Here is a 25,507-nt window from a genome sequence, read left to right on the forward strand (position 1 = left end):
AAAAATGGAAAAACCTTAGCTCAAGGTTTGAGAACAGTTAAGTTCAGGTGGAACCACGTGTTGTTAACGGCAACACAGAATTTTAAAAGAAACCTCTTTTTAAATTTGTATAGAGAAGGGGAGAAAATCTTAACACTTGTTGGTTTCCTCCTGCCGCTTAAGAGAGAGATATCTCATAAAAAATGACACTTGCAGCATATTTCCTCTGGAGACCCCTGCCCTTCCTGCCTGTTACACTCTCATTCCCCCATTTTCTTTTAGGAGAATTAGGTTACCTAGGGAAAGAGGCATCATTCTGGTTCTATAACTGCTTCTGAGCTGATAAGGGGTGTCATCCCTAAATTGGTTTTCCTAACCCTCATTATGAGAGTCTCTGATCCAGGGGCCCCAAGTAGTAGTTGGAGGAAGCTGCAGCAGTCGCAGGAGTTTGAGCAACCATTTGTAACTTAAAAGCCTTCATGCGACAAGAAACAAATCCAGCTACACAATTACAGATGCAGGGAGCAAACAGCAAAAACAGAACAATCAGAATTATTGCAATTGGGATAGTTTTCCACTACAGGGAACTAGTTAACGTCTCCCAAAGTGAGGCAATTGAGGCTTCAGGAGTATCTATAGCCTGAGTCATCTTGTTCATGTGTTTAGTAAAGTGAGTAACATTAGTGCTCATATCAGGTATATATGTACAGCACTGGGTATGAATAATGGCACAAGTTCCTCCTTGTGCAGCTGTCTGAATAACTAAGGCCAATCTGTTTTGTAAAACCATCTTTTTAATTTGTATTTGTTCAGCATTAAGAGCTGAAATAGCTTTTTGAGAATCTTGTAAAGCCTGTTGAGTAAAGTTAGTCAGAGCATCCACTTGTAGCATAACATCTGTAGTTCCCAGAGAGGGAACTAATACTGCAGCCAAATAACCATACCAGTGAAATACAGACCTTGCCCAGCAAGTTCTAAGGTGTGGTAAATTAGCAGGCTTCTCTGGAAACTCTGAAAATATGAAACCATGAGTAAAAGCTAGAACTAGGGTACATCTCTCTATCCAGCCAGGGGGAAGCCATGCCCATAGGTAAGAGACACATATCCAGTAGGTCCCGTTTGGAGCAAGGCAGTGTGACTGAGATATCCAGTCCCAATCAGTGCCTGGCCAGGCAAAGGGAAGACCTGAACTGGGGTTGGAAAACACGAGAATGATTACATTGCATGTTTCCTTAGGCAAAAAACCCAATTGTTTCCAAACATTATAATTAAGTTGTTGGCTAACTTCTGGGGACAGCTCTATTTGTTCCTAGCGTATTGGGGTACTAGACATTAGATGTCCCTTTTCAGGAGTTAGCCTTATAACCTCATCCCATATTTGATAAACATCAGGTAAAAAGCCACCAAATCTAGACCCATTTACCTTCTTATGTGTAGCAAAATAATCATTAAACCAAGACAGTGTATAATCAAAATTAAAAGTCACATTATGTCCATAGTTAAAGTATAAAGTGTTGCACCAGTCCATTTTAGGATTGTTAGATGTCATCAGATAAAGAAGAGGCATCACATATGATTGTTGTTGTTGAAGGTATTTGCAGACTTGGAGAAAGTCATTTCCTTGAAGTGGAAATGCCCACTATGGGAAACCTTCCACTGATGAAGAGGGGAGTGCTCCACAGACCCAGCAGTTAGACTGATTGTGGAATGCAGCATAGGAGTGAGCCCAGGACAGGAAGGCATTGTCTTGAGGATCAAATGGCAGACTCAGGATTTTTGGAGTCAGCAGAAGCAGGCTCACATAGATTCTCAGGCCCATCTGAAAAGTACAAAGTCAGAGCATAGAAAGTAAAGACATAAAATGACATCACTTAGTTCTGGTCAGGGTGCCATCTCTTAACTCAAGTGTAATGTACCCACGAATCAATTCCTGGCACTTTGACAGCTGTGGGAGAAGAAAGAATAACCTGGTAAGGGCCTTCCCAGAGGGGCTCAAGGGATTGGCCCCCAGATCCCAATGTTTTTATCAGGGCCTTGGTTCTTGGCTCAAATAGAGGCTTGCTTGACTCAGAGGCTGGGTCAGGAGTCACCTCCTGGAGTTCTGCTAATGCCTGTTGAAAAACTGAGAGCTTAGTTACATAATTAGTTAATTCCAAGGCTTCAGGGTCTAAAACAATGTCTGTGTGTAAGAAAGGCCTTCCATAAATACATTCAAAGGGGGACAGTCCCTCATTTTGGGGGACAGTTCTAGCCCTCATTAAAGCTATGGGTAGAATTTTAATCCAGTTGTCCTGCATCTCTTGAGTTAATTTGCGCAGTCATTATCTTTTTTTCCAACTTTCCTGAGTTTAGGGGTCTCCAGGAACAGTGTAAGTAATATTCTATTCCTAGAGCTTTTGACACGCCTTGAGTTATAGCAGCTTTAAAGGCGGAGCCATCGTCACTCTGAAGGCTCCATGGAAGCCCAAACCTGGGAATAATTACATGGATTAAAATTCTTGTAACCTCCTTAGCCTGTTCACTATGACAGGGAAAAGTCTGAATCCATTCAGTAAAAGTATCCACCCAAACTTTTAAGCAAGAATATCCACTTGCTTTTGGCATATGAGTAAAACAATTTTGCAGTCCTCTCCAGGATATTTTCTACTTCGTTGGAACCCAGATTTTGCTAGCTTTTCAGTCTTTGGGTTACTTTTCTGACAAACCTCACATCTTTTGATAATTTTCTTTAACGTTTTTGTTACATTTTTACCTTCAAACAAATGACAAGCCATCTGATAAGTATTCTCAACACCTAAATGAAAGCTCTGGTGCAAACCCTTAAGAATTTTCCATTGAGCATTTTCAGGAATTATTAATCGTCCATCCTCAGACTGTAACCATCCTTTATTAGTAACCTTTGCTCCTCTTTTTTCATATCTTTCTAATTCTTCCTCAGTATATTGTGTTTTTTCCTGTTCCACAGGTCCTCTCCAGATCAAAGCCATCTGCAGTGAATGGGGTTTCATAAAGTGCCCCTTTTCTGGCTTGACAGCCAGCCAGCTACTTCTTTAGGACAATATATAGCAGTTAAAAGCAGTTAAAAATCTCTCAGTCTCTCTGAAATGCTTAATAGGTTCTCCTGTTGCCATTTTAAACTGTCTTTCTTTCCATATTGCAGCTTGAGCATGTAAAGTCAAATAAGCATACTTACAATCAGTGTAGATATTTACTCACTGCCCTTTGCTTAACTCTAGAGCTCAGGTAAGAGCCACAAGCTCCACTAGCTAAGCACTCATTCCCGGGGGAGAGATTTTGCTTCTAAAACCTGTTCAGCCGTCACCACGGGGTAACCTGCTTTATGCTTCCTGTCCTGAACTAACGAACTGCCGTCTGTAAATATTTCCATGTCAGGATTGTCTAATGGGGTATCCATCAGATCTTCCCAAGCTGCATAGTTTAAAGTTAGAAATTGGGAACAATCGTGATCAGGTGTTTCATTTTCCTTCTCAGGAAGGAAAGTGGCAGGATTTACGTTTCCACAAACTTTAAGCTAAATTATTGGTCCTTCTAACAACAATGACTGATATTTAAGAAGCCGACTGTCTGTCATCCAAGTATTAACCTTAGAGTTTAGGAATACACTCCTATAGGCTTCTGGTGAGGCTTTTGGGGTTGTGTCAAAACTCCCACGGCCATACCTTTTCTTTCAGCGACAAACAAATTAAATTCTGACCTTGTGGGCAAGCTCAAAGAAGGAGCTTGCAGGAGAGCAGTCTGAAGAGCCTTAAAAGCCGTTTGAGTCTCTGGGGACCAAACCAGCTTGTCAGTTTGGGCCTGCTGAGTTTCATTTATAAATTTATATAAAGGCTGGGCAAGTTCCCCATAACCCGGAATCCAAATGCAGCAGTAGCCTGTGATTCCTAAAAATCCTCTCAATTGTCTTAAAGTCATAGGTAGGGGATAATTTAGTATAGGTGTAATTCTCAGGACCTACGGCCCTAGTCCCTTCTGATATGATTAGGCCCAGATATTTAACAGATTGTTGACAGAGCTGAGCCTTTTCCCTTGATGCCCTATAACTGCAGCATGCCAGAAAGTTTAAGAAATCTTCTGAGGCTTGTGAGCAAGCTTCCTCTGTCTCAGCACAGAGCAGAATATCATCTCCATATTGTAACACCACTGCCTCGGAGCTATTAAAGTTTTGTAGATCCCCTGACAAACTTTGCCCAAACATGTGGGAGCTGTCATGAAATCCCTAGGGCAAAACTGTCCAGGTTAACTGAGAAGCTGGCTGAGTAGGGTCTTCAAAGGCAAATAGAAATTGACTTTCCTCTGCCAAAGGCATTGAATAGAAGGCATCTTTTAAATCAATTACTGAGAAATATTTGGCTCATTCAGGAATTTCAGACAACAGAGTGTAAGGATTAGGCACCATGGGTATAAAGGAACTACAGCCTCATTTATTATTTGTAAATCTTCAACTAGTCTCCATTTATCATTTGATTTCTTTATACCCAAAATAGGAGTGTTGCATGGACTGTTACGGGGATTTAATAGTCCCTGCTCCTTTAAATTCCCAACGATGGGTTTTAACCCTTCCTTAACCTCAGGTTTCAGTGGATACTGCTTTTTATGTGGAAATAAATGTGGGTCTATGAGCTTGACAGCTACAGGAATAGCATTTTGTGCTCAACCCACAGGTTTTCCATCAGCCCACACTCTAGGATTTACATTGTGTTCAATTCATGGGAGAGAAAGGGAGAACTCCATATTCATGAAAACAGAGGTATGGACCCTGCTCAATATACTCCAGCACGATCAGAAATTCTTGTGAAAATAGCTCAGAGTTCCAGTTGTGGCTTAGAGGACAACTGAAATAAAAACGTTTATGTAGTCTAGCCCCTTTACAGAAGCGGATCAGGGAGAAAGTGGGCCAGGGGCTTCAATAAGCACAGAGTAGTTTGCCCCAGCGTCCAAAAGGAAATCAACGGATTGGCCCCCCACAGTTATAAATACCCGGGGTTCCTCAGGTGTAATTAGGCCAGGAGCTTGTGTGGGGACCCCCAGGCACCTTCAGTCCTGATTGTCTTGAAATTCTGACCCCTGAAACCTACGCCTCTGGGGGCAGTCTTTCCTCCAGTGTGGTCCCTTGCAGACCAGACATGGAGCCAGGAGCGGCTTAGATGCCTGAGGGCAATCTTGCTTGAGGTGCCTCTCCTTTCCACAGTAATAGCAAACCCATCCCTTTACACCTGGGTCCCTCTGGGCATTTCTCTCAGGCTGTTTAAGAATGGTTCTAACAGCCATTACAAGGGCTTCCCATGTTCCTTTGTCTTTCTCTGCCTTTCTTTCTTTTCCTTATATTCCCTACCATAAGACTGTCTGAGCCAGTTGCAACAGATTATCTAAAGACTGATTTGGTCCATACACCTGTTTTAATAGCTTATGGTGGATATCTGGAGCCGACTGAGAAATCTATCTTTTAACATCACTCTTCCCTCTTCACTTTCAGGATCAATCTCAGTGAATCTGTGAAGGGCTTCCCTCAGTTTATCTAGGAATTTACCAGAAGCTTCCTTCTCTTCCTGTTTTATGTTTGCCAATTTGGCATAGTTTAAAGTCTTAGCATGCACTTGCCTGAGTCCTTCAAGAACACATCTGACAAAGTGACCCTGATCCCATCTTCCTTTAGCTGTGTTATAGTCCCAATCTAGGTCTATAGTTGGGACCACCTGATTCCCAGTGTGGAGGGCAGCTATCTCGTCTTCCCTCTTCCCTACTGATTCATTACCAAGCCATTCATCTCCATAGGCAACCACTTTCCCCAAAACTTGAGTTTTTGAGTTGGAAGTTAGCAATTGTCCCAGGATATACATCACATCCTTCCAAGTAAGGTCATAAAGCAGAGTAACACCCTTAAAAGCTCTAATATATTTTTCTGGGTCCTCTGAATAATCTCCCAGATCCTCCTTGATTCTTTGTATTTCTTGGTAAGAAAAGGGCTTATTAACTCTCACAGATTGATTATTTCTCCTGTTGGGTGCTTCATGAAGAGGCTTTTCCTCAACCTCTCAGGCTGCTCTGCACATATGATCCCAGGGATAGATGGGAGAAACCTGCTTTTCTTTATCTCTTTGTCTCCTGTCCTCCATCTCATCCTGTATTTCATCCTTAGTTTTTGCTGTCTGAGCTTCTCTTACTTCGATTTTCTGAACTTCCATTGAAATCACGGTAGTCTGAGGTTGTACTGAGACAGGGGTTGTTTGGACCTCTACCTGGGCAGTTTGAATCTCAGTTTGGGTTTTTACCAAGACCAAGGCAACCCTTCCTGGAGGGGGGCGGGAAGGGGGGTGGTTTCCTGACTTTCAGTTTGATCAGTTTGGAGTCCTGGGTATGGGGACAAAGTAGGAGGACAGGAGGGAGCTGAAGGTTTCATATCCAAATCTATACCCTTAGGACATAAGTCTGGCATGTCTCGCAGAGAGAAAAAGGGCAACATATATGCTACTTTTACTCATTTCCCTGGTTTTCTACAGAACCAGTCCAGCTACTGTTTGCCATCCTCTAGTGGATACTGTGGCCATGCAGTATCACATAGGAAGATCAGGCATGTCTTTAAGCTCTGGGGATCAAATCTACCCCAGTTTTTCAGGGTACAGTTCAAAGGAGTGACGCTGGAATTGTTAGCTCCCATCTGTAAGAGAGGGAAAAAAAGTAACTAGTGCCCTCTTTCTACTGTAGGCATCCCTCCCTGCTCTAGATGGGGGTGTAGACAGACTTTACACTGAAGCTTTTGAGAGGGTAACAGGCAGGAAGGCCAGGGGTCTCCAAACAGAGGAAGTAGACTGCAAGTGTCAGACATTTTTTCTCTCTCTCTTAAGCAGCAGGAGGAAACAAACAAATGTTAAGATTTTTTCCCTTCTCTATACAAATTTAAAAAGAGGTTTCTTTTAAAATTCTGCGCTGCCGTAACATACCTGCTTCCACCTGAACTTAACTTCTCTCAAACCTTGAGCTAACCAATGCATTTTTCTTATGGAAATGTTTGTCTTAAGCTATATTAATGAACTATGTATTTACCCTAGACTCTTGTCTTCGAGGTGGTTCTGTCTAAGACTCAGAACTGAATTGACAAACCAGTATGTTTTACTTGTGCAAATATTCTCTTAAGCTATGTTAATGAGAATATATTTGCTTAGAAACCTGACTTTCTTCAAGTTTCATGTCAATCATTTTATGGCCCAGGACAACTCAGTGCCAGTGTTATCTCAAAATGCATGTTGTGGGTGAGGGGCCCAGTGCCAGTCTCTGAGTTTTGAGACATTTCCTTTCTCCAATTAGCAGACTTCTAGTAGTTATATTTCAGTGTTGACCATCTGGTGATGTCCATGTGTAGAGTCTTCTCTTGTGTTGTTGGAAAAGGGTGTTTGCTATGACCAGTGCGTTCTCTTGGTAAAACTCTATTAGCCTTTGCCCTGCTTCATTCCATATTCCAAGCCCAAATTTGCCTGTTACCCCAGGTGTTTCTTGACTTCCTACTTTTGCATTCCAGTCCCCTATAATGAAAAGGACGTCTTTTTTGGGTGTTAGTTCTAAAAAGTCTTGGAGGTCTTCATAGAACCGTTCAACTTCAGCTTCTTCAGCGTTACTGGTTGGGGCATGGGCTTGGATTACTGTGATATTAAATGGTTTGCCTTGGAAACAAACAGAGATCATTCTTTCGTTTTTGAGATTGCATCCAAGTACTGCATTTCGGACTCTTTTGTTGACCATGATGGCTACTCCATTTCTTCTAAGGGATTCCTGCCTGCAGCAGTAGATATAATGGTCATCTGAGTTAAGTTCACCCAAAATTCTGAAAGAGATGGCAATACCAGACCACCTGACCTGCCTCTTGAGAAACCTATATGCAGGTCGAGAAGCAACAGTTAGAACTGGACATGGAACAACAGACTAGTTCCAAATAGGAAAAGGAGTATGTCAAGGCTGTATATTGTCACCCTGCTTATTTAACTTCTTTGCAGAGTACATCATGAGAAACACTAGGCTGGAAGAAGCACAAGCTGGAATCAGGATTGCCGGGAGAAATATCAATAACCTCAGATATGCAGATGACACCACCTTTATGGCAGAAAGTGAAGAAAAACTAAAGAGCCTCTTGATGAAAGTCAAAGTGGAGAGTGAAAAAGTTGGCTTAAAGCTCAACATTCAGAAAACAAAGATCATGGCATCTGGTCCCATCACTTCATGGGAAATAGATGGGGAAACAGTGGAAACAGTGTCAGACTTTATTTTTTTGGGCTCCAAAATCACTGCAGATGGTGATTGCAGCCATGAAATTAAAAGACGCTTACTCCTTGGAAGGAAAGTTATGACCAACCTAGATAGCATATTCAAAAGCAGAGACATTACTTTGCCAACAAAGGTCCGTCTAGTCAAGGCTATAGTTTTTCCAGTGGTCATGTATGGATGTGAGAGTTGGACTGTGAAGAAAGCTGAGCACCGAAGAATTGATGCTTTTGAACTGTGGTGTTGGAGAAGACTCTTGAGAGTCCCTTGGACTGCAAGGAGATCCACCCAGTCCATTCTAAAGGAGATCAGTCCTGGGTGTTCTTTGGAAGGACTGATGCTAAAGCTGAAACTCCAGTACTTTGGCCACCTCATGCAAAGAGTTGACTCGTTGGAAAAGACTCATGCTGGGAGGGATTGGGGACAGGAGGAGAAGGGGACAACAGAGGATGAGATGGCTGGATGGCATCATCGACTTGATGGACATGAGTTTGAGTGAACTCTGGGAGTTGATGATGGATAGGGAGGCCTGGCATGCTGCAATTCATGGGGTCCCAAAGAGTCAGACACAACTGAGCGACTGAACTGAACTGAACTGAGTAGCTATAAAACATCCAGCTAAAGACTAGCAAGGAGATACTTTTTCTGTCCCTTTCTGATGTCTATGTCAGAAGATTTCTCTATCTCTTTTATACTTTAATAAAACTTTATTACACAAAAGTTCTGAGCAATCAAGCCTCGTCACTGGCCCTAGATTTAATTCTTCTCCTTTGGAAGCCAAGAATCGCAGTGTCTTTCACAGCTCAGCAACAACCTTTCAGTAACATCTTGCAAAACTGAGTACAATATCACAACCAGGATATTGACATCGATATAATCAAGATATTGACTATTTCCATTGCTACAAGGATTCCTTTTGTTGCCTTTTTATACCCACAGACACTTCTCTGCCACCCCCCTCCTCAACTCTTGGGCCACTAATATATTCTGTTTCTTATGCCATTTCAAGAATGTTACAAAAATTGAATTTATGGTGGGTGATCTTTTGGGATTGGCTTTTTAAAGTAGACTATTTTTTAAAGCAGTTTTAGATTAAAAGCAGAAAAATTGGGCAGCAAGTACAGAGACTTCACATGAACCTATTCTCCCTCTACATTAGTGTGGTACATTTGTTACAATTACTGAACAACTACTGATATGTTATTAACTACAGTCCACAGCTTTTATCAGGGTTCACTCTGTGTTGTACAGTTCCATGGATTTTGACAAATGCATAATGTTGTGTATCTACCTTATAGCATCATACAGAGTGGTTTCCCTGCCCTAAAAGTCCTGTGTGCTCCACCTATTCATCCCTGCCCCCTCCCACTATCAAACCGTGACAACCATTGACCTTTTTACTGTCTCTATAGTTTTACCTTTTCCAGGATGTCATTAGTTGGACCAATATAGTATGTTGTCTTCTAGACTGACTTCTTTCACTTAGAAGTGTGCCTTTAAGGTTCCTCCATGCTTTTTCATAGCTTGATAGTTCATTTCTTCTTATCACTGAGTAATACTCCATTGTATGGGTATAACATAGTATATTTATCCATTCACCTAATTGAATAACATCTTACTTTCCAATTTTTGGCAATTGTGAGTAAAGCTGCTATAAGTATTTTGTGTATGTGAATGAATGTATATATAAATTCATTTGGATAAATACCTAGGAGTACAATTGCTGGATCAAATAGCCAGTGTTTACTCTTGTAAGAAGCTGTGTCTTCTGTAGACATAAAGAACAGACTTGTGAACACAGAGAGAGAAAGAGAGGGTGGTTCGAATTGAGAGAGTAGGATTAAAACCTGCACCTTACCATATGTAAAATAGATAGCTAGTGGGAAGTTGCTGTATGACACAGGGAACTCAACCAGGTGCTCTGTGACAACATAGAGGGTGGAATGGGGTCGGAGGTGGAAAGGAGGTCCAAGTGGGAGGGGACCTATGTATACTTAATGGCCGATTCACATTGTTGTATGGCAGAAACCAACACAACATTGTAAAGCAATTATCCTTCAGTTAAAATTAAAAGGAAAAAAAAGGAAATTGTGTCTTCCAAAGTGGCCATACCATTTTTCATTACAAACACCAATAAATGTGTTTTCCTGTTGCTCCATCTCCCACCTAGAGTTTGGTGTTGTCAGTGTTTTGGATTTTGGTCATTCTAAAAGATGTGAGATAATAGTGACATCTCATTGTAGTTTTAATTTACAATTCCCTTCCCTGGTGGTTCAGACGGTAAAAAACCTGCCTGCAGGATGGGAGACCTGGGTTCTATCCCTGGGTCAGGAAGATCCCCTGGGGGAGGGCTTGGCAACCCACTTCAGTATTCTTGCCTGGAGAATTCCATGGACAGAGGAGCCTGGTGGGCTGCAGTTCATGGGGTGGCAAAGTCAGACACAGCTGAGCAACTAACACTTAGTGACATATGATATTGAAAAACTTTTCATGTGCTTATTTGCTATCTGTGTATCTTTTTCAGTGAAATGTCCTTTATGATTTTTGTCCATTTTCTAATTAGATTGTTTGATATTTTTAACTGTTGAATTTTGGAAGTTCTCTACACATTTGTAGCTGTTAACAAATTTTCACAAACTGGATAATTTAAAACAACAGAAATTTGAACCCATATAATATTGGCAGAACAAAGTCCAAACTCTGCCAAGTGCCAGTCCAAGTGCTGGCAGAATTGGTTCTTTCTGGATGCTCTGAGGGAAAGTTTGTCCCCTGCTTCCCTTCTAGTTTCTGGTGGCTTCCAGGAGTCTGTTGTGTTCCTTGTTTTGTGGCTGTATCTCTTCGATTTCTACCTTTATCTTTCATGAAATATTCTCTTCTATGTCCCTTTTCTTCTGTCTCTTATAAGAACACTTGTTACTGGATTTACACCCTACTGGGGTCCTTGAGAGTTTCTGAGACCCTGGATTACTCGGAAAGAACACAGGTACCAACTAGAATCCAAACAGAGTCTGAATGGTTGGGATAAAGGAGAATGAGAAGAAAGGTGTTAGGAATGAAACAACTTATGTAAGACTTAACATTTCTCTGTGGTAACAAGGTGAGAGACAATTCATTTGCGGAATCCCAAATTTTGCAGCCAGATTTTTTAAAGGGGTAAACTGTCAGTGATCTAATACCATTGTTTTATTTCAGTGAATGCAGCAGGCTAGCTCTTATTTCCAGCAGCATGCTATTTGCCATTAGTATGTATAATATATATATAATTATATATATAATGTATACATATATATATATAATGGTCATATATTATTGGTTCTGATGGGTTTAGTTGGACCATATAGGAAAGTGAAATTCAAGATGGAAAAGACAAGACAGTATCATTTTTATTCCTACTAGGTAGAAAGAGCTTGAAGCCAAACTTAGTTAAATGTAATCCAGGTCTGATAAATCTCAAGATTTCAAATGACTCATGAGGTAAGAAAAGGAACCATGAGTGACAGACTGACCTAGTTCACTGCCTTTATACGGATTCTGGCAGTAGAGGTAAGGACTGGAAACATTCCTCCACAAAATGGATCACCATCCCCAAAGGATGATCTCATCAGAATGTTCTGCTGCTGCTGCTAAGTCACTTCAGTCATGTCCGACTCTGTGCGACCCCATAGACGGCAGCCCACCAGGCTCCCCCGTCCCTGGGATTCTCCAGGCAAGAACACTGGAAAGTGAAAGTGAAGTCGCTCAGTCGTGTCCGACTCTTCTCGACCCTATGGACTGCAGCCTACCAGGCTCCTCCATCCATGGGATTTTCCAGGCAAGAGTACTGGAGTGGGTTGCCATTGCCTTCTCCAACAAGAACACTGGAGTGGGTTGCCATTTCCTTCTCCAATGTGTGAAAGTGAAGTCACTCAGTCATGTCTGACCCTTAGCGACCCCATGGACTGCAGCCTACCAGGCTCCTCTGTCCATGGGATTTACCAGGCAAGAGTACTGGAGTGGGCTGCCATTTCCTTCTCCATCAGAATGTACTAATGATCCACAAATACTCTCAAAGGGCCAGCCACACCCCTTGTTTGGTGTTAAATTTGTCTTTAAATTGCCTCTTTTGATCTCAGCAAGGCAGCAGTGAATGGTGGCATGAAACAAGATCTTAATTCTCTGCCCAGGAATTGAACCTGGGTATCCTGGGTAAGAACCAGGAATCCTAGCCACCAGACCAGCAAGGGCTAAAGGCTAGAAGCTATTTTCCTCTAGATCTTTGCTCCCAGTGAAAAATACATTTATCCCAGAGGCAGAAACTGTAAATGCAGGTACAAAGTTTATTATTACGGACATAGCACAACAACAAGTGGGAGAGCACATAGAGAAATCATTTGTTTAGTTAGGACAGAAGCAAGGCAGAGATGCACCCCTGGAGAGAAAGAGTGTGGACATCCTCCCTAGTGAGGAGGAGCACAGTAAAGAGGCGGTTAAGTCATTTATATAGGGCAGTTCTTCCAGGTCTTTGTCTGCCTTTAGCCAATTATCTGGTTTCTTTTTTCACACCTGACCTACTCTGGGACACTCCTCTAGGGTTCACTCACTCCTCAGCCAAGATGGATCTCAAAGTGAAGGTTTCTGGGAGGAGCAAGACTTATTATGGCCTGGCATTATCCCTTGACTTGTGACCCACAAGGAGCCTTTCTGTGCGTGTGTAATGTCTCCCTTGTCCCAAAAGAGGGGGGGACAAGGATCCCTTAATCCTTTACTCAAACAGAGTTTTCCCCTCTTTGTCCTTACCATGACTATTACCTTAAGGTGTTTACAAGACACGAACACTGGCTGTTTACCCTGTTTCTGTTGTTACTTCCATTTCAGAGGGCACACAGGAGGCTGATTGTAAATACCTTAACTGGAGCCCACCTATCTCTTGTCTCAGGAAATGCTAACGGTTGTAGGCATCCAGCCTGAAGCCCACATCTTCATGCCACATGAAATGGAAACAGGAGGCCAATTGTAGATGGCTAACCTGGAGCCCATCTAATCTTCTACATCAATACCATTAGAAGAAAGAAAAATTCCATTTCTTTGCTAAATTTCATCCTTTGCCTCCCATATTCTGTATTTATCTCAGTGAGACACCATAATTAAAAACACAGGGCCATTTCATTTCACTAAAGATTGCTGTGATGAAGGGCCAAGATTAATGTTCAAAAACAATTCACTGACATGCTGGACAGGGTTTTTGTTGTGTCTCTATATCTCAGATTCCAGTCTCTCTAAGGGCTCAATCTCAGTAGCTTTTCTTTCTGTTCTCAGGGTTCCTCATTAGAATATGTTTAATGTCTCCCCTCTTTTCTTTAATCTATTTGAGTTATGTGTTTCATTTGCAAGCACACTTGTCTAGCAAATTCAAGTGACAGCTTTCAGTTTGGCACAGCAAATGTGATGTTCTTCCTTCCTGTAAACATCCACAGGTGTACAGGGTCCTGAACAAGGCACTTTGGTTTAAAATTCAGGCCCAGGGACAGGGTTCCCTGAGGCAGGCCGTTACATATAAACAGTATCCTTTTAGTGAACAAAAGCAATGGGAAGCAAAAATTCATCAAAGGTTAAACAAAGTGAAAGAAGCAGATCCAACTGGAGTGCCAATTGGCTCTTCCCTGTAACACTTCCAGCAATGGCATATTATTTCTGAAAACCTTTTAAAGTTATTAGCGTGCATGTGTATTTCTGAGAGTAATTTTGCTCACATAAGTGTATTTTTTAATGTGAATTGTAATTTAAAGAAGAAACCCACTCTGCTGCATTGCTTCCCTCGTGGCTTAGCTGGTAAAGAATCTGCCTGTAATGGGGGAGACCTGGGTTCGATCCCTGGGTTGGGAAGATCCCCTGGAGAAGGGAAAGGCTACCCACTCCAGTCTTCTGGCCTGGAGAATTCCATGGACACAGTCCATGGGGTCACGAAGAGTCAGGACTTGACTGATTTTCACTTGCACTTTCTACTGCATTGGATGTACATTTGTGTGTTTGAATTCTATCAGTGCTGTTGTCCCAGCTTAGCTGTTGTATGACAGTACTCACAGCAGTAGGCAGTTTCCCCTGTTTTGTGTGGTAGACTGTTTAGAGCATGATTGCTCACTTAACCCCTCAGCTCCTCATGTACCCACTTAAGTAGAGGTACTTATTTCCACTTCAGGCTTTAGCATCAAGCCTCATTTTTCCTTGTTTCACCTGATTCTTTTATCTTTCACCCCCCATTCTCTCCAATTTTTCCACTGTCCAATTCTGGTGGAGTATGAATTCTTTTCCTAAGTATTTGCTGTGGCTTTCTGAAATTATAAATGAAAAACAGCTATCACGTACCGAAGAAGCCTGATTTCATTTTACTCATTAAAAAACAGTTTGCACAAACTGAGATTAACACCAGCATTTTGAAGTAGTTATAGGTAACATTACACTGAATATAAATGACCTATGAAATGGTATTTTTTTGAAACTTGACCACAGCTCCTTCTCTGAAAGATGACACCTAATTTTATTTTCCTTCTTTTGCTACAGCAGAATTCTCTTAATATCTCTTTAATGATTTGTCTAACATAGTCCAGAATAATATTAAAATATAGTGATAAGAAAAAGTCTGCTAACAGTAATCACTAGTTTTCCACTAAGAAACAAAAACTATTCAGTTAAACATACTAGCAAATGTTAAGTGCCTCCTGAGTTTAACATAAGACTTTATTTTCCCTTTGTTTGGTTTTATTCAGTGTTGAAAACAGACTTACATTCTTGTTTGGTAAGCTTGTTAATGTGTTGCCAAAGTTAGTTATTCATATTTAATGGAGGTTTATGGATTATTTAAAATTTATATTGCACTGCATTTAGTAGCATGCTTTCTTCATTAAATTTTATCATATTTCTTCAAAAATATAAAATGAAACTTTTTTTTCACAATTTAGAACCATTTTATTAGCCATAGATTTATCTTTTCCTTAAATGTAGAAGAACACACTCTTGGAAGCCTCATCTTTGAGGATGGTGGCTCATTGATGACTTGTTTTCCCCATTTATCTTAGTCCTCACTGCTTTCTAGGTTTAATTTAAGCAATTTATAATTTTTCATAAACTCTTACATTTCATCAGAATTTTTTAATATGTTAACATAGGTTTTTAAAAACTATATTAGAATTTTTAAACACTGTAATTCTATGTATAGGTTTGGGTCTACTTTTATAGACAAAAATAATGTTCAAAACCTTTTTAACTTTGCAGTTGTTTAAGGAATTTTCAAGTTATAAACATGTAGATGTTTGTTTTGTGTTGTGTTTGGAAATTTTTAAAAATCATTTCTTAATTTTTTAATTGGAGGATAACTACTTTACAATGTTGTGTTAGTTATGCTGTACAAAATGTGAATCAGCTGTAAGTATACATGTATCCCCTCTCTCTTGACCCTCCCTCCCTGAAAATTTTTTATATGAGAGATGAAATTTTTCCTGCCATTTCAGAGAACAAAGGATATCACAGTCATCAGCAGTTGCAGTCACCACAGATGGTTGATGAGCCCTAGGAGGACTCAGGAGAAGGCAATGGCACCCCACTCCAGTACTCTTGCCTGGAAAATCCCATGGATGGAGGAGCCTGGAAGGCTGCAGTCCATGGGGTCGCTGAGGGTCGGACACCACTGAGCGACTTCACTTTCACTTTTCACTTGCATGCATTGGAGAAGGAAATGGCAACCCAATCCAGTGTTCTTGCCTGGAGAATCCCAGGGACGGGGGAGCCTGGTGGGCTGCCATCTATGGGGTCACACAGAGTCGGACACGACTGAAGTAACTCAGCAGCAGCAGCAGGAGGACTCAGGAAGGAAAGAATACCTGCCATCTAACAGCCATCATACTGCAGCCACACCCTACAGTGAGCCCTGAGGAAGCTTAGGATATGGGGGGAAAATGGGATACTGGCCCCAGAAAGCTGAGGTATATATCAAAGGAATGATTTCATTGAGCCCAGACCATTGCAACTTCCCATGTATAGAAAAGGGCTAACTTCCTTAACTTGAGATATCTGGTTTCCTTTAATAATTTTTAATGTTCAGATTACATGCCTTTTGTTGCAAAACTTTATATAACCTGGCTCCTCCCCATATAACCTGGCTCCTCCCCTCCTCTCCTGGAGCACTTCTCTCAGGGTTACTTGAGATGCTGTCTCCAGGGCATGAAGTCCTAAAAAGTCCCACCAAATAAAACATAACTCTCAACTTTTAGGTTTCAAATATTTCTTAAGTTGACAGATGCTTTCATTTTCATACACGAATTTTGAATTTGGCTGCTTTCCTGTTTGTCAGTTGTCTCTGTGGGTGTTTACTCATATGCAGTGCTACAGATCAACAAAATATTTTGCTTCACTTTCAGTGGTTAAATCTGTTGAATTCAGTGCCTACTGTTTCTGAATAATTGGTGGTAGAAAGCTGTTTTAATCATATTACTTACCAAGTGTAATATCGATATTAGTATTTTACCATCAAAATGGTATGTCAAAATAAAAAATCTTATCCCATACTTTAAGAAATCAACCTATTTATACTGTTTTTCACGTAAAATTACCTGTCAAATAGTTACGTCTCGTTTTTTGGCTTGACATGTCCACAGCTTTCAGGATATAGAATCATCCTAGAACTCTTGGAAATCCCTTACTAAAAGGCATTTGAGAGAAAAAGCTGCCGTGATCCATGTTGGTTTGCTAGTTGCTTGGCTGACATTCTCTCCAAACATAAAGGGTTAAGCTAAAACTTGCTCTTTTCCCCAAGGAGAATGGAATCTCTAACCCGCCCACTCCCCTAACTCCCCCACCACCTCCCCCCACCACCTCCCCCACTCCCCGCCCACCAGGAGCCTCCTCTGTCTATTCCCAAAATATAAAAATATTTACTCAAGATCACGAGCTTTGTGGGCCAGTTCTGTATTGCTAGTCGATCAGTTACTTGATTTTTTTTTTATAAACCTAAGCTCTTTCTCAGAAATTTTAAGTGGCTCTGAAAAGAGCCCTTGGTTTCAGTTTGGTACTTTTCCAACTCTCTTCAGACGTTCAGGTCGTTTGCTTAGCTTTTACAACTTGGGAGGTGTTACTTGCACTGGACCTTGTGGTGGTGACTCTCAGTCTTCTTGGGCAGCAGCACAGCCTGAATGTTGGGCAGGACACCACCCTGTGCGATGGGCACACCGCCCAGCAGCTTGTTGAGCTCCTCTTCATTACGGATAGCTAACTGCAGGTGACGCAGGATGATGCATGTCTTCTTGTTGTCTCTGGCCACATTGCCCGCCAGCTCCAGGATCTTGGCCATCAGGTACTCCAGCACCGCTGCCAGGTACACAGGTGCACCAGCCCCAACGCGTTCTGCATAGTTGCCTTTTCGGAGCAGGCGGTGAACTCGGCCCACAGGAACTGCAGGCCCGCTCTGGAAGTCCGGGTTTTGGCCTTAGCACATACTTTACCACCCTGCCTTCCACGACCAGACATAACTAAAGATGCAGACCGGTTATAACGGAAAATGTTACCGTTAGGGCAGGTGCGGGGGGTTGTTTATAGTCTCAGGTAGGTTGCGATTCGCTATCTGATTGGCTGATACTCTTGTATCACGTCAGAGTACGTTACTGGAATCACTTCATTTACATACACACACCCATTATCCAATCAGATGTGAGCTGCCCAACAGGGCATCTGAGCGCCGTACCTATAAATACCACCGTTGCGTTGAGTCAGTGCCAGTCTTTTGCCATCTAGGAGTTGTGCGTCTACCATGCCAGAGCTGACTACAAAGGGCACTACCATTTCTAAAAAAGGCTTCAAGAAAGCTGTAACTAAAACCCAGAAAAAGGAAGGGAAAAAGCGGAAGAGATGTCGGAAAGAGAGCTATTCAATTTACATCTACAAGGTGCTGAAGCAAGTTCATCCAGATACGGGCATCTCTTCAAAGGCCATGAGCATCATGAATTCGTTTGTCAGTGACATTTTCGAGCGCGTCGCAGGCGAGGCGTCGCGCCTGGCTCATTATAACAAGCGCTCCACTATCACGTCCAGGGAAATCCAAACGGCTGTACGCCTGCTGCTGCCTGGGGAGCTGGCCAAGCACGCGGTGTCTGAGGGCACCAAGGCTGTCACCAAGTACACCAGCTCAAAGTAAAGTTTCGGCCATCAGACGACCTTTGTAAACCCAAAGGCTCTTTTAAGAGCCACTTAAGTTTCTAAAGGGCTGTAGGCTTTTTGTTTGGCTGGTTAATATATGCGGGCAGGCTCTTATCACTAGAGTGAAAAATGATTAACATCTGTTTAATTTCACTCCCCATCTGTAATATGGTTAAGCAGGTAACTTGCTAGTCACATGTGACTAGTAGTGAAGTCTCTGATCTCAAGACATTCAAAGAAAGGAGCTCTCGAAATGTGTTTTCATGGAGGTTTTATGGTTGAGTGCCATGAGGAACATGGCTTGACCTTCTCTCGTATGTCTATTTCAAGTTTGTTTTAAATCGGGTGTTAGTGAAAGGGGCCTGAAAACTGGAAAGATAGTAGCCACGTCTGATATGGGAGCATTAAGGCTATTTTGCTGCTTTGCATTTTCTGCATTGTGTGAAAATTCTGGATTAGGTCAGATGCCCTACAGCTGCTGAAATTTCAAGTTCCTGAGTTTCTTGGTCTGGTGATGTCATCTGGAAAATATTAAAATTAACATTTTATTGTTTGTATTTAGAAATTTGAGAGGATGTATATAGGATCAGGAAGATCACCTGGAGAAGGGAAAGGATACCCACTCCAGTATTCTGGCCTAGAGAATTCCAAGAACTGTAAGTCCATGGGGTCGCAAAGAGGAGGACATGACTGAGCGACTTTCATTGTCACTTTCATATAGGATCAACTAGACTTTCACAGGAAATACAATAAAAGCTAAGACAGATGACATAGAAATCAGATGGCAGAATTCTGCTAACAATACAGTTGGGATCAGATAACTGAATCTTCATTAGCTGTTAGACTAATGATTTTAAGATTCCTTCATGGGGAAAGCCAGTTCTGCAGCCACAGAATACTGCAGTTACTGGGGTATCCCACTCAATTCATGCAAGTTTATCTGCTCTTGACACCATCTTGATCATCAGTTTTTTTTTCTTCCCACTGAATTTCTCTCATTACTTCTGCTATTAGTCCTCTAGTGTAATTTTGAAGAATTTGTAGTGGGTCAAATGATAACTAATCTCTTCAGAATGAATTTCTCATTAGGAAAGTCCACTTATTAGCTTCCTAGGGCAGCTACAATTACCAAAAACTGGTTGACATAAAACAAATATATTTTCATTGTTTTGAAGGCCAAGAAGCCCAGTATCAGTGTCAGTAGGGCTGGTTCTTTGTGGAGGCACCAAAGAAGAGTCTGTTCTATTTATATGTCTCTTACCTGGCCTCTGGTGGCAGCTGACAATCTTTGGTGTTCCTTGGCTTGCAGCTGCACCACTCCAACCTCTGCCTGCCTCAGTTTTCATATGGTCCTCTACTTTGCAGCTCTGATGCCCCTCTCCCTTTTCTCACAAGGATACCCTAAATTTTACCAGGATGATCTCAAAATTCTTAACTATACCCTATTTCCAAATAAACCTCACATTTAGGCATCAGGTTAAGACTTGGACATATCTTCTTGCAGGACATAGTTCAGCCTATTACACTTCACATATTACTAAACAAATCTTAAGGTTTAGCTTAACCTTAACTCACAAAATTTACATCACACTATCTGGATAGAAGTATTATAGAGTAAATTAAAGAGAATACAAAGCCTTCCTTAGGCACTGAATTATCTCGCTCATTCATAGTCAACTGAAATGACTGTGTGTGCTTATGTCTGCCTCACTAAACTACAATGGAAACAATGAGAGTAAGGACCTCCTCTCTTTCTTACATACACATGCACACACACAATCAGTGAATGTTTGAAGACTGAAGAAAAGGGAAACAAATTTTAAAAACTTTTTTGGAAAACAAAGTAAACAACAAAATTCACAGTCACCTGTCCGTGACTTGCCCTGAAGAGTTAGCAATGTCGTCCTGCCAGAACCATGCAGTTTCCTAGTCAATTTTGGGTAGCCAGGTTGTTGGATTACAATATAGGTGATGGCAGTATTCCCACATTCCAGGGGTAATGGGCAGGGAAACAGCATATAAGGGTGTGGCATTAGAGCAAAAAAAGCCTACATGCTTACCTTTAGAGTTAGGCTGGCCCAGAGGATCCCAACTTCCTTAGGCACCAACAGTGGAAGAAAGCTACCCTTAATGTGTTAATATTCTGTTCCTTTTATCACACTCCCTTTCTAGATCTCTGCACAGCTTTGGGCCCTTCATAGAAAGTTTTTTGTTTTTGTTTTTTTTTAAGTCATTCATAGAAACGAAAACCCAATAGTCTTCCTATTATTCCGAGAAACTTTTGTATACCATCAAGTTTTTCTGAATTTATTGGGGCCTTTTGAGGACACTGGTAACACAGTAACACCTGTGTTTAACCGAAGAGTACTTAACTATCAATCCTAGTACTCACTGAAATCTCTCAGTCCCAACTCTTTGCAACTCCAGGACTGTAGCCCACCAGGCTCCTCTGTCCACGGAATTCTCCAGGCAATACTTAATTAGGTATCCATTCCCTTCTCCAGGGGATGGAACTCAAGCCTTCCCCACTGCAAGCGAAGTCTTTTGTCATCTGAACCCCCAGGGAATGCCAAGAATTCGGGAGTGGGTAGCCTTCGCTTTCACCAGAGGAACATTCCGGACCCAGGAATTGAACCGGGGTATTCCACAGATCTTTACTAGCTAGCTACTGTAAAGTGAGCCCAGCTTTTTCAAGTGTATTAGGTGGCTCTGAAAAGAGCCTTTGGGTTGTTGAAAAGTGATTATTTTCACAAGCTTACTTGGAGCTGGTGTATTTGGTAACAGCCTTGGTACCTTCGGACACGGCGTGCTTAGCCAATTCCCCAGGCAGCAGCAGGCGCACAGCTGTCTGGATCTCTCTGGATGTGATGGTTGAACGCTTGTTATAATGTGCCAGGCGCGACGCCTCACCAGCAATACGCTCAAAGATGTCAGTGACAAAGGAATTCATAATGCTCATAGCTTTTGATGAGATGCCGGTATCCGGGTGAACTTGTTTTAAGACTTTGTAGATGTATATTGAATAGCTCTCTTTTCTGCATCTCCTGCGCTTTTTCCCTTCTTTCTTCTGAGTTTTAATGACAGCTTTTTTGAACCCTTTTTTGGAGATAGTAGCACCCTTTGAATACAACTCCGGCATGGCTAGTGTCAGCAGCTCTTCAGTGTTATCAGTTCTTCTTAGCGTTAGCAGCTCTTCACTGTTTAAACAGCCTTTTATAGTATGAACAGCTCGCAGTAGAAAGAGCAACTCCACATGCCGAATGATCAAAGACGTTTTGTGGGTGGAAAGAGTGGTATTTATAGGCATGTACTGAAGTGACGTGTCAAGAGGCCAACATCTGATTGGATACCTGGGAGTGTCATGTATGTAAATGAGGCAATTCGCTTGAGCTTTGCTGATTGGCTAGATGGCCATCAGCCAATCAGAAAGCAAAGCACAACCTACCGTCAGGCTATAAATAGGTCCAGTAAGTTTAGTCTGTTTTTGTATGCATTATCACCAGCTTTTTGCAAAGTTATGTTGGGTCACAAGAAGCAAGATGGCAAGGCGCATGCTAAGACGAAAAGTCGCTCTTCCAGAGCAGGTTTGCACTTTCCCGTGGGCAGGATCTACCGCCTGCCCCACAAGGGCAACTGTGCCGAGCGCGTTGGGGCAGGTGAGCCAGTATACTTGGCAGCGGTGTTGGAGTACTTAATGGCTGAGATCTTAGAATCAGCAGATAATGCATCACATGACAAGAAGAAGACCCGCATCATTCCTTGCCACTTGCAGCTGGCCATCCATAATGAGGAGCTCAACAAGCTGCTGGGCGGTGTGACTATTCAGGGTTGCGTCCTGCCCAAAATCCAGCCTGTGCTGCTACCCAAAAAGACCGGGAGCCACCATCACAAAGTACAGAGCAAGTAGTCATAGTGCAGAATGCTAGTGAGCAATTCTAATATCTGGTGAAAGGACAGCAACCAAAGGCTCTTTTCAGAGCCATTCAAATATATCAGTGAGGGCTGTGACCTAGACTGGGCCTGTAAATTGCAATTTTCCAGCAATAGGCTGCCGAAAATCTCCAATAACCACAAATTTTGTACTATGAAAGTATTTGAATGTTCATTCTAATACCTGAGGTTCCGTGAAGCTGTTTCCTTGTGGGCCCTCAAGATGCTTATCAGGTAAGAGGAGCAAAGCTTCTTTCTAATACCTTTTTATGGCTCATTTTGGTAAGTATTTGACAATCTCTGACTTAACACATGCCGAGAAAATGTCTTAAAATGTAATGTCCATCAAAAACCTTAATGGCATTATGTGGGGGAGAGAGGGATACTAGTATCTCTAGAAGTAGAAATGTATCACATGATGTGTCATTGAAATTATTACAGAGTTTTGGTCAGATTTTTCAAGAGATTTAGCCTCTGCAAAACAGTGCCTTCACTTGATCTGTATTATAAACACCAAGAAAAATTGGAAAGCAAACGAACGATTGTCAGACTTACAGAAGATTCAGCAGTTTGCCCTATTCCAAGGAGAAATTCACTGGTTATTTTTTTGTAAGTCAATTTAGACACTTAGCTACACATAAGACAGGTACAAAGAAAAGTATAGAGTTGGGGTAAGAAAAGATGAAAGTAAACTTCCATATGTTGATGAAGGACAATCAAGTTATGAAAAAGCCTATCAGGTCTTGAATTAATGTATGTAGATAAGACATGCGATTGAGGAGGGCACAAAAGGAAGGGGAATTTTTGAAAACTGAAAAGGAAAAAGGAAATTCATAGATACATTGAACAAAACTAGATTATGTTTAGAACATGGTATTAAAAACTTTAAAATGAAATATTAAAATCCAAGAATGCTGATGTGATTGGCTTAAATGAGGGATATGTGAAAATTTTCCAAAACAGAAGAATTCCAAATAAAATAGATGGTCCTCCATCAAGCAGCTGGAACTTAACTCCCCAGACTTAAAGTGGAGCATGCAAAAGCCAGGAAGAATGCAGTGACTTTACAGAAACCTGGAACACTGCCTCAGATGATGAGTGTTAACATAAGTGATAAACCACGTTGTTTGTGTGTGCTCTTAATACGATGTGTTGAGAAGGGCAATTCACTCATCTAGTCTTCCAACAACCCATAATCTCAGCCTAAACATGAGAAAAGCATCAGACAAATCCAAATTGAGGAACATTCTTTAGAATATGAGTCTTCAAAATTACCAGGGTCATTAAAACAGGGAAATTCTGAGAAACTGTCAGCCCAGAGCAGTTAAGGAGACATTATAAGTAAATGCCATATAAAACAACCTGGGGATTAATCAGCACATAATTTATAGTCAGCATCCATCCCTATTCAAGGTTCCTTCACATCCACAGATGCAACGATAGATTGCATAGCACTGTAATGTTTACTATTGAAAAGTATCTGCGTACAAATTCAAACTCGAATTGCACAAGAGTCAACTCTATTTTGTATTGGATCCTGGGACAGAAAAACACTGGACTGGAAGAAACACAAGCTGGAATCAAGATTGCCGGGAAAAATATCAATAACCTCAGATATGCAGATGACACCACCCTTATGGCAGAAAGTGAAGAGGAACTCAAAAGCCTCTTGATGAAAGTGAAAGAGGAGAGTGAAAAAGTTGGCTTAAAGCTCAACATTCAGAAAACGAAGATCATGGCATCCAGTCCCATCACTTCATGGGAAATAGATGGAGAAACAGTGTCAGACTTCATCTTTTTGGGCTCCAAAATCACTGCAGATGGTGACTGCAGCCATGAAATTAAAAGACGCTTACTCCTTGGAAGAAAAGTTATGACCAACCTAGATAGCATGTTGAAAAGCAGAGACATTACCAACAAAGGTCCGTCTAGTCAAGGCTGTGGTTTTTCCTGTGGTCATGTATGGATTTGAGAGTTGGACTGTGAAGAAGGCTGAACGCCGAAGAATTGATGCTTTTGAACTGTGGTATTGGAGAAGACTCTTGAGAGTCCCTTGGATTGCAAGGAGATCCACCCAGTCCATTCTAAAGGAGATCAGCCCTGGGTGTTCTTTGGAAGGAATGATGCTAAAGCTGAAACTCCAGTACTTTGGCCACCTCATGCGAAGAGTTGACTCATTGGAAAAGACTCTGATGCTGGGAGGGATTGGGGGCAGGAGGAAAAGGGGACGACAGAGGATGAGATGGCTGGATGGCATCACCGATTCAATGGACATGAGTTTGAGTGAACTCCAGGAGTTGGTGATGGACAGGGAGGCCTGGCGTGCTGCAATTCATGGGGTAGCAAAGAGTCGGACATGACTGAGCGACTGAACTGAGTGAAATCCAAACAAAATTTAGAGTTTAACTCACAGTAAAGTGCCAGTGTTAGCTCTAGCTTGTGACAAATGCATAAATGTTCACAATAGAGGAAACAGAGGTATATGGGAACTATCTTTATAACTTTTATGTTAAATCTAAAATTACTCCAAGTTAGAAAGCTTATTGAAAAAAGAAATAAACACCTTTTTTTAAATTAAATTAGGGAAGAGTCCCAAACCCATAAATGAAGAAATTTTAGTAGACTCAACTCTTAAGCAGAAAGCATGAGTAGCTCTGAAAAGAACCTCTGGTTTTCAGATGTGTCCTTGTAAAAGCTCTCTTATAGGTGTTTTATTTGGTGACAAGACGTAGTGCCTTGCACACAGTGTAATTGGCAGATTCCCCAGGCATCAACGGGCAGTAGCTCTCTGGAATTCCCTGTAGCGGATAGTCAGTCTATTGTAATGAGCCGGGCAGATGGATTTACCAGCAATGTGCTCAAAAGTCAAAAACAAGTTCAGTATTCACATAAAGATCCCAGTGTTGGGGTGAACCTGCTTTAAGACCTACCTTGTGGACCTTAAGTGTAATAGCACTGTCTGTGACATCTCTGGTGCTTCTTGCCTTTCTTTTCATCTTAATGGTGGCTACTTGGAGCCTTTCTTGGCCATGACAGCAAACTTTGGGAAAGACTGGGAAATAGGAGACACAGCCATCAGCTACCTTGAGAAAAGAAAAATAGCAGGTTGCAAAGCCACAGAGCTTATTTCTATACTGTGTATTCAAATAAGGCATTGAATAAACTC

The 25,507-nt window shown here is 41.6% G+C and overlaps 3 protein-coding genes and 2 pseudogenes across 12 annotated transcripts in view; 3 read left to right on the forward strand and 2 right to left on the reverse strand.

Moving 5' to 3' along the window:
• SLC17A1 (solute carrier family 17 member 1) overlaps window positions 1–25,507 on the forward strand; it is a 240,792-nt gene that overhangs the window by 108,250 nt on the left and 107,035 nt on the right. Inside the window, exon 15 of one of the 10 annotated variants that reach the window (XM_024984029.2) lies at window positions 15,735–16,572. The exons of 8 other annotated variants lie outside the window; for them this stretch is intronic. The gene's annotated coding sequence lies outside the window, so the exon portion shown is untranslated. Of the gene's footprint in view, window positions 1–7,985; window positions 10,458–15,734; window positions 16,573–25,507 lie in introns of those variants that run through there. One more of the 10 variants, XM_059880727.1, reaches the window with a different exon arrangement.
• On the reverse strand, window positions 17,107–17,745 carry H2AC2P (H2A clustered histone 2, pseudogene; annotated as a pseudogene).
• H2BC2P (H2B clustered histone 2, pseudogene) lies at window positions 17,594–20,876 on the forward strand (annotated as a pseudogene).
• H2BC1 (H2B clustered histone 1) lies at window positions 20,831–21,740 on the reverse strand. Its single transcript, XM_024984031.2, has one exon. The coding sequence runs from the start codon at window positions 21,716–21,718 to the stop codon at window positions 21,167–21,169; it is 552 nt and encodes a 183-aa protein (XP_024839799.1). The 5' UTR covers window positions 21,719–21,740; the 3' UTR covers window positions 20,831–21,166.
• H2AC1 (H2A clustered histone 1) lies at window positions 21,720–24,362 on the forward strand. Its single transcript, XM_015459992.3, has one exon. The coding sequence runs from the start codon at window positions 21,773–21,775 to the stop codon at window positions 22,316–22,318; it is 546 nt and encodes a 181-aa protein (XP_015315478.1). The 5' UTR covers window positions 21,720–21,772; the 3' UTR covers window positions 22,319–24,362.

Source organism: Bos taurus, chromosome 23, assembly GCF_002263795.3.
Source record: "Bos taurus isolate L1 Dominette 01449 registration number 42190680 breed Hereford chromosome 23, ARS-UCD2.0, whole genome shotgun sequence".
Lineage (NCBI taxonomy): Eukaryota > Metazoa > Chordata > Mammalia > Artiodactyla > Bovidae > Bos > Bos taurus.

Bases quoted from the DNA above. Each gene is read 5' to 3' on its own strand.
- H2AC1 (XM_015459992.3), top strand. From the start codon at position 21,773: ATGTATGTAAATGAGGCAATTCGCTTGAGCTTTGCTGATTGGCTAGAT.
- H2BC1 (XM_024984031.2), bottom strand. From the start codon at position 21,718: ATGCCTATAAATACCACTCTTTCCACCCACAAAACGTCTTTGATCATT.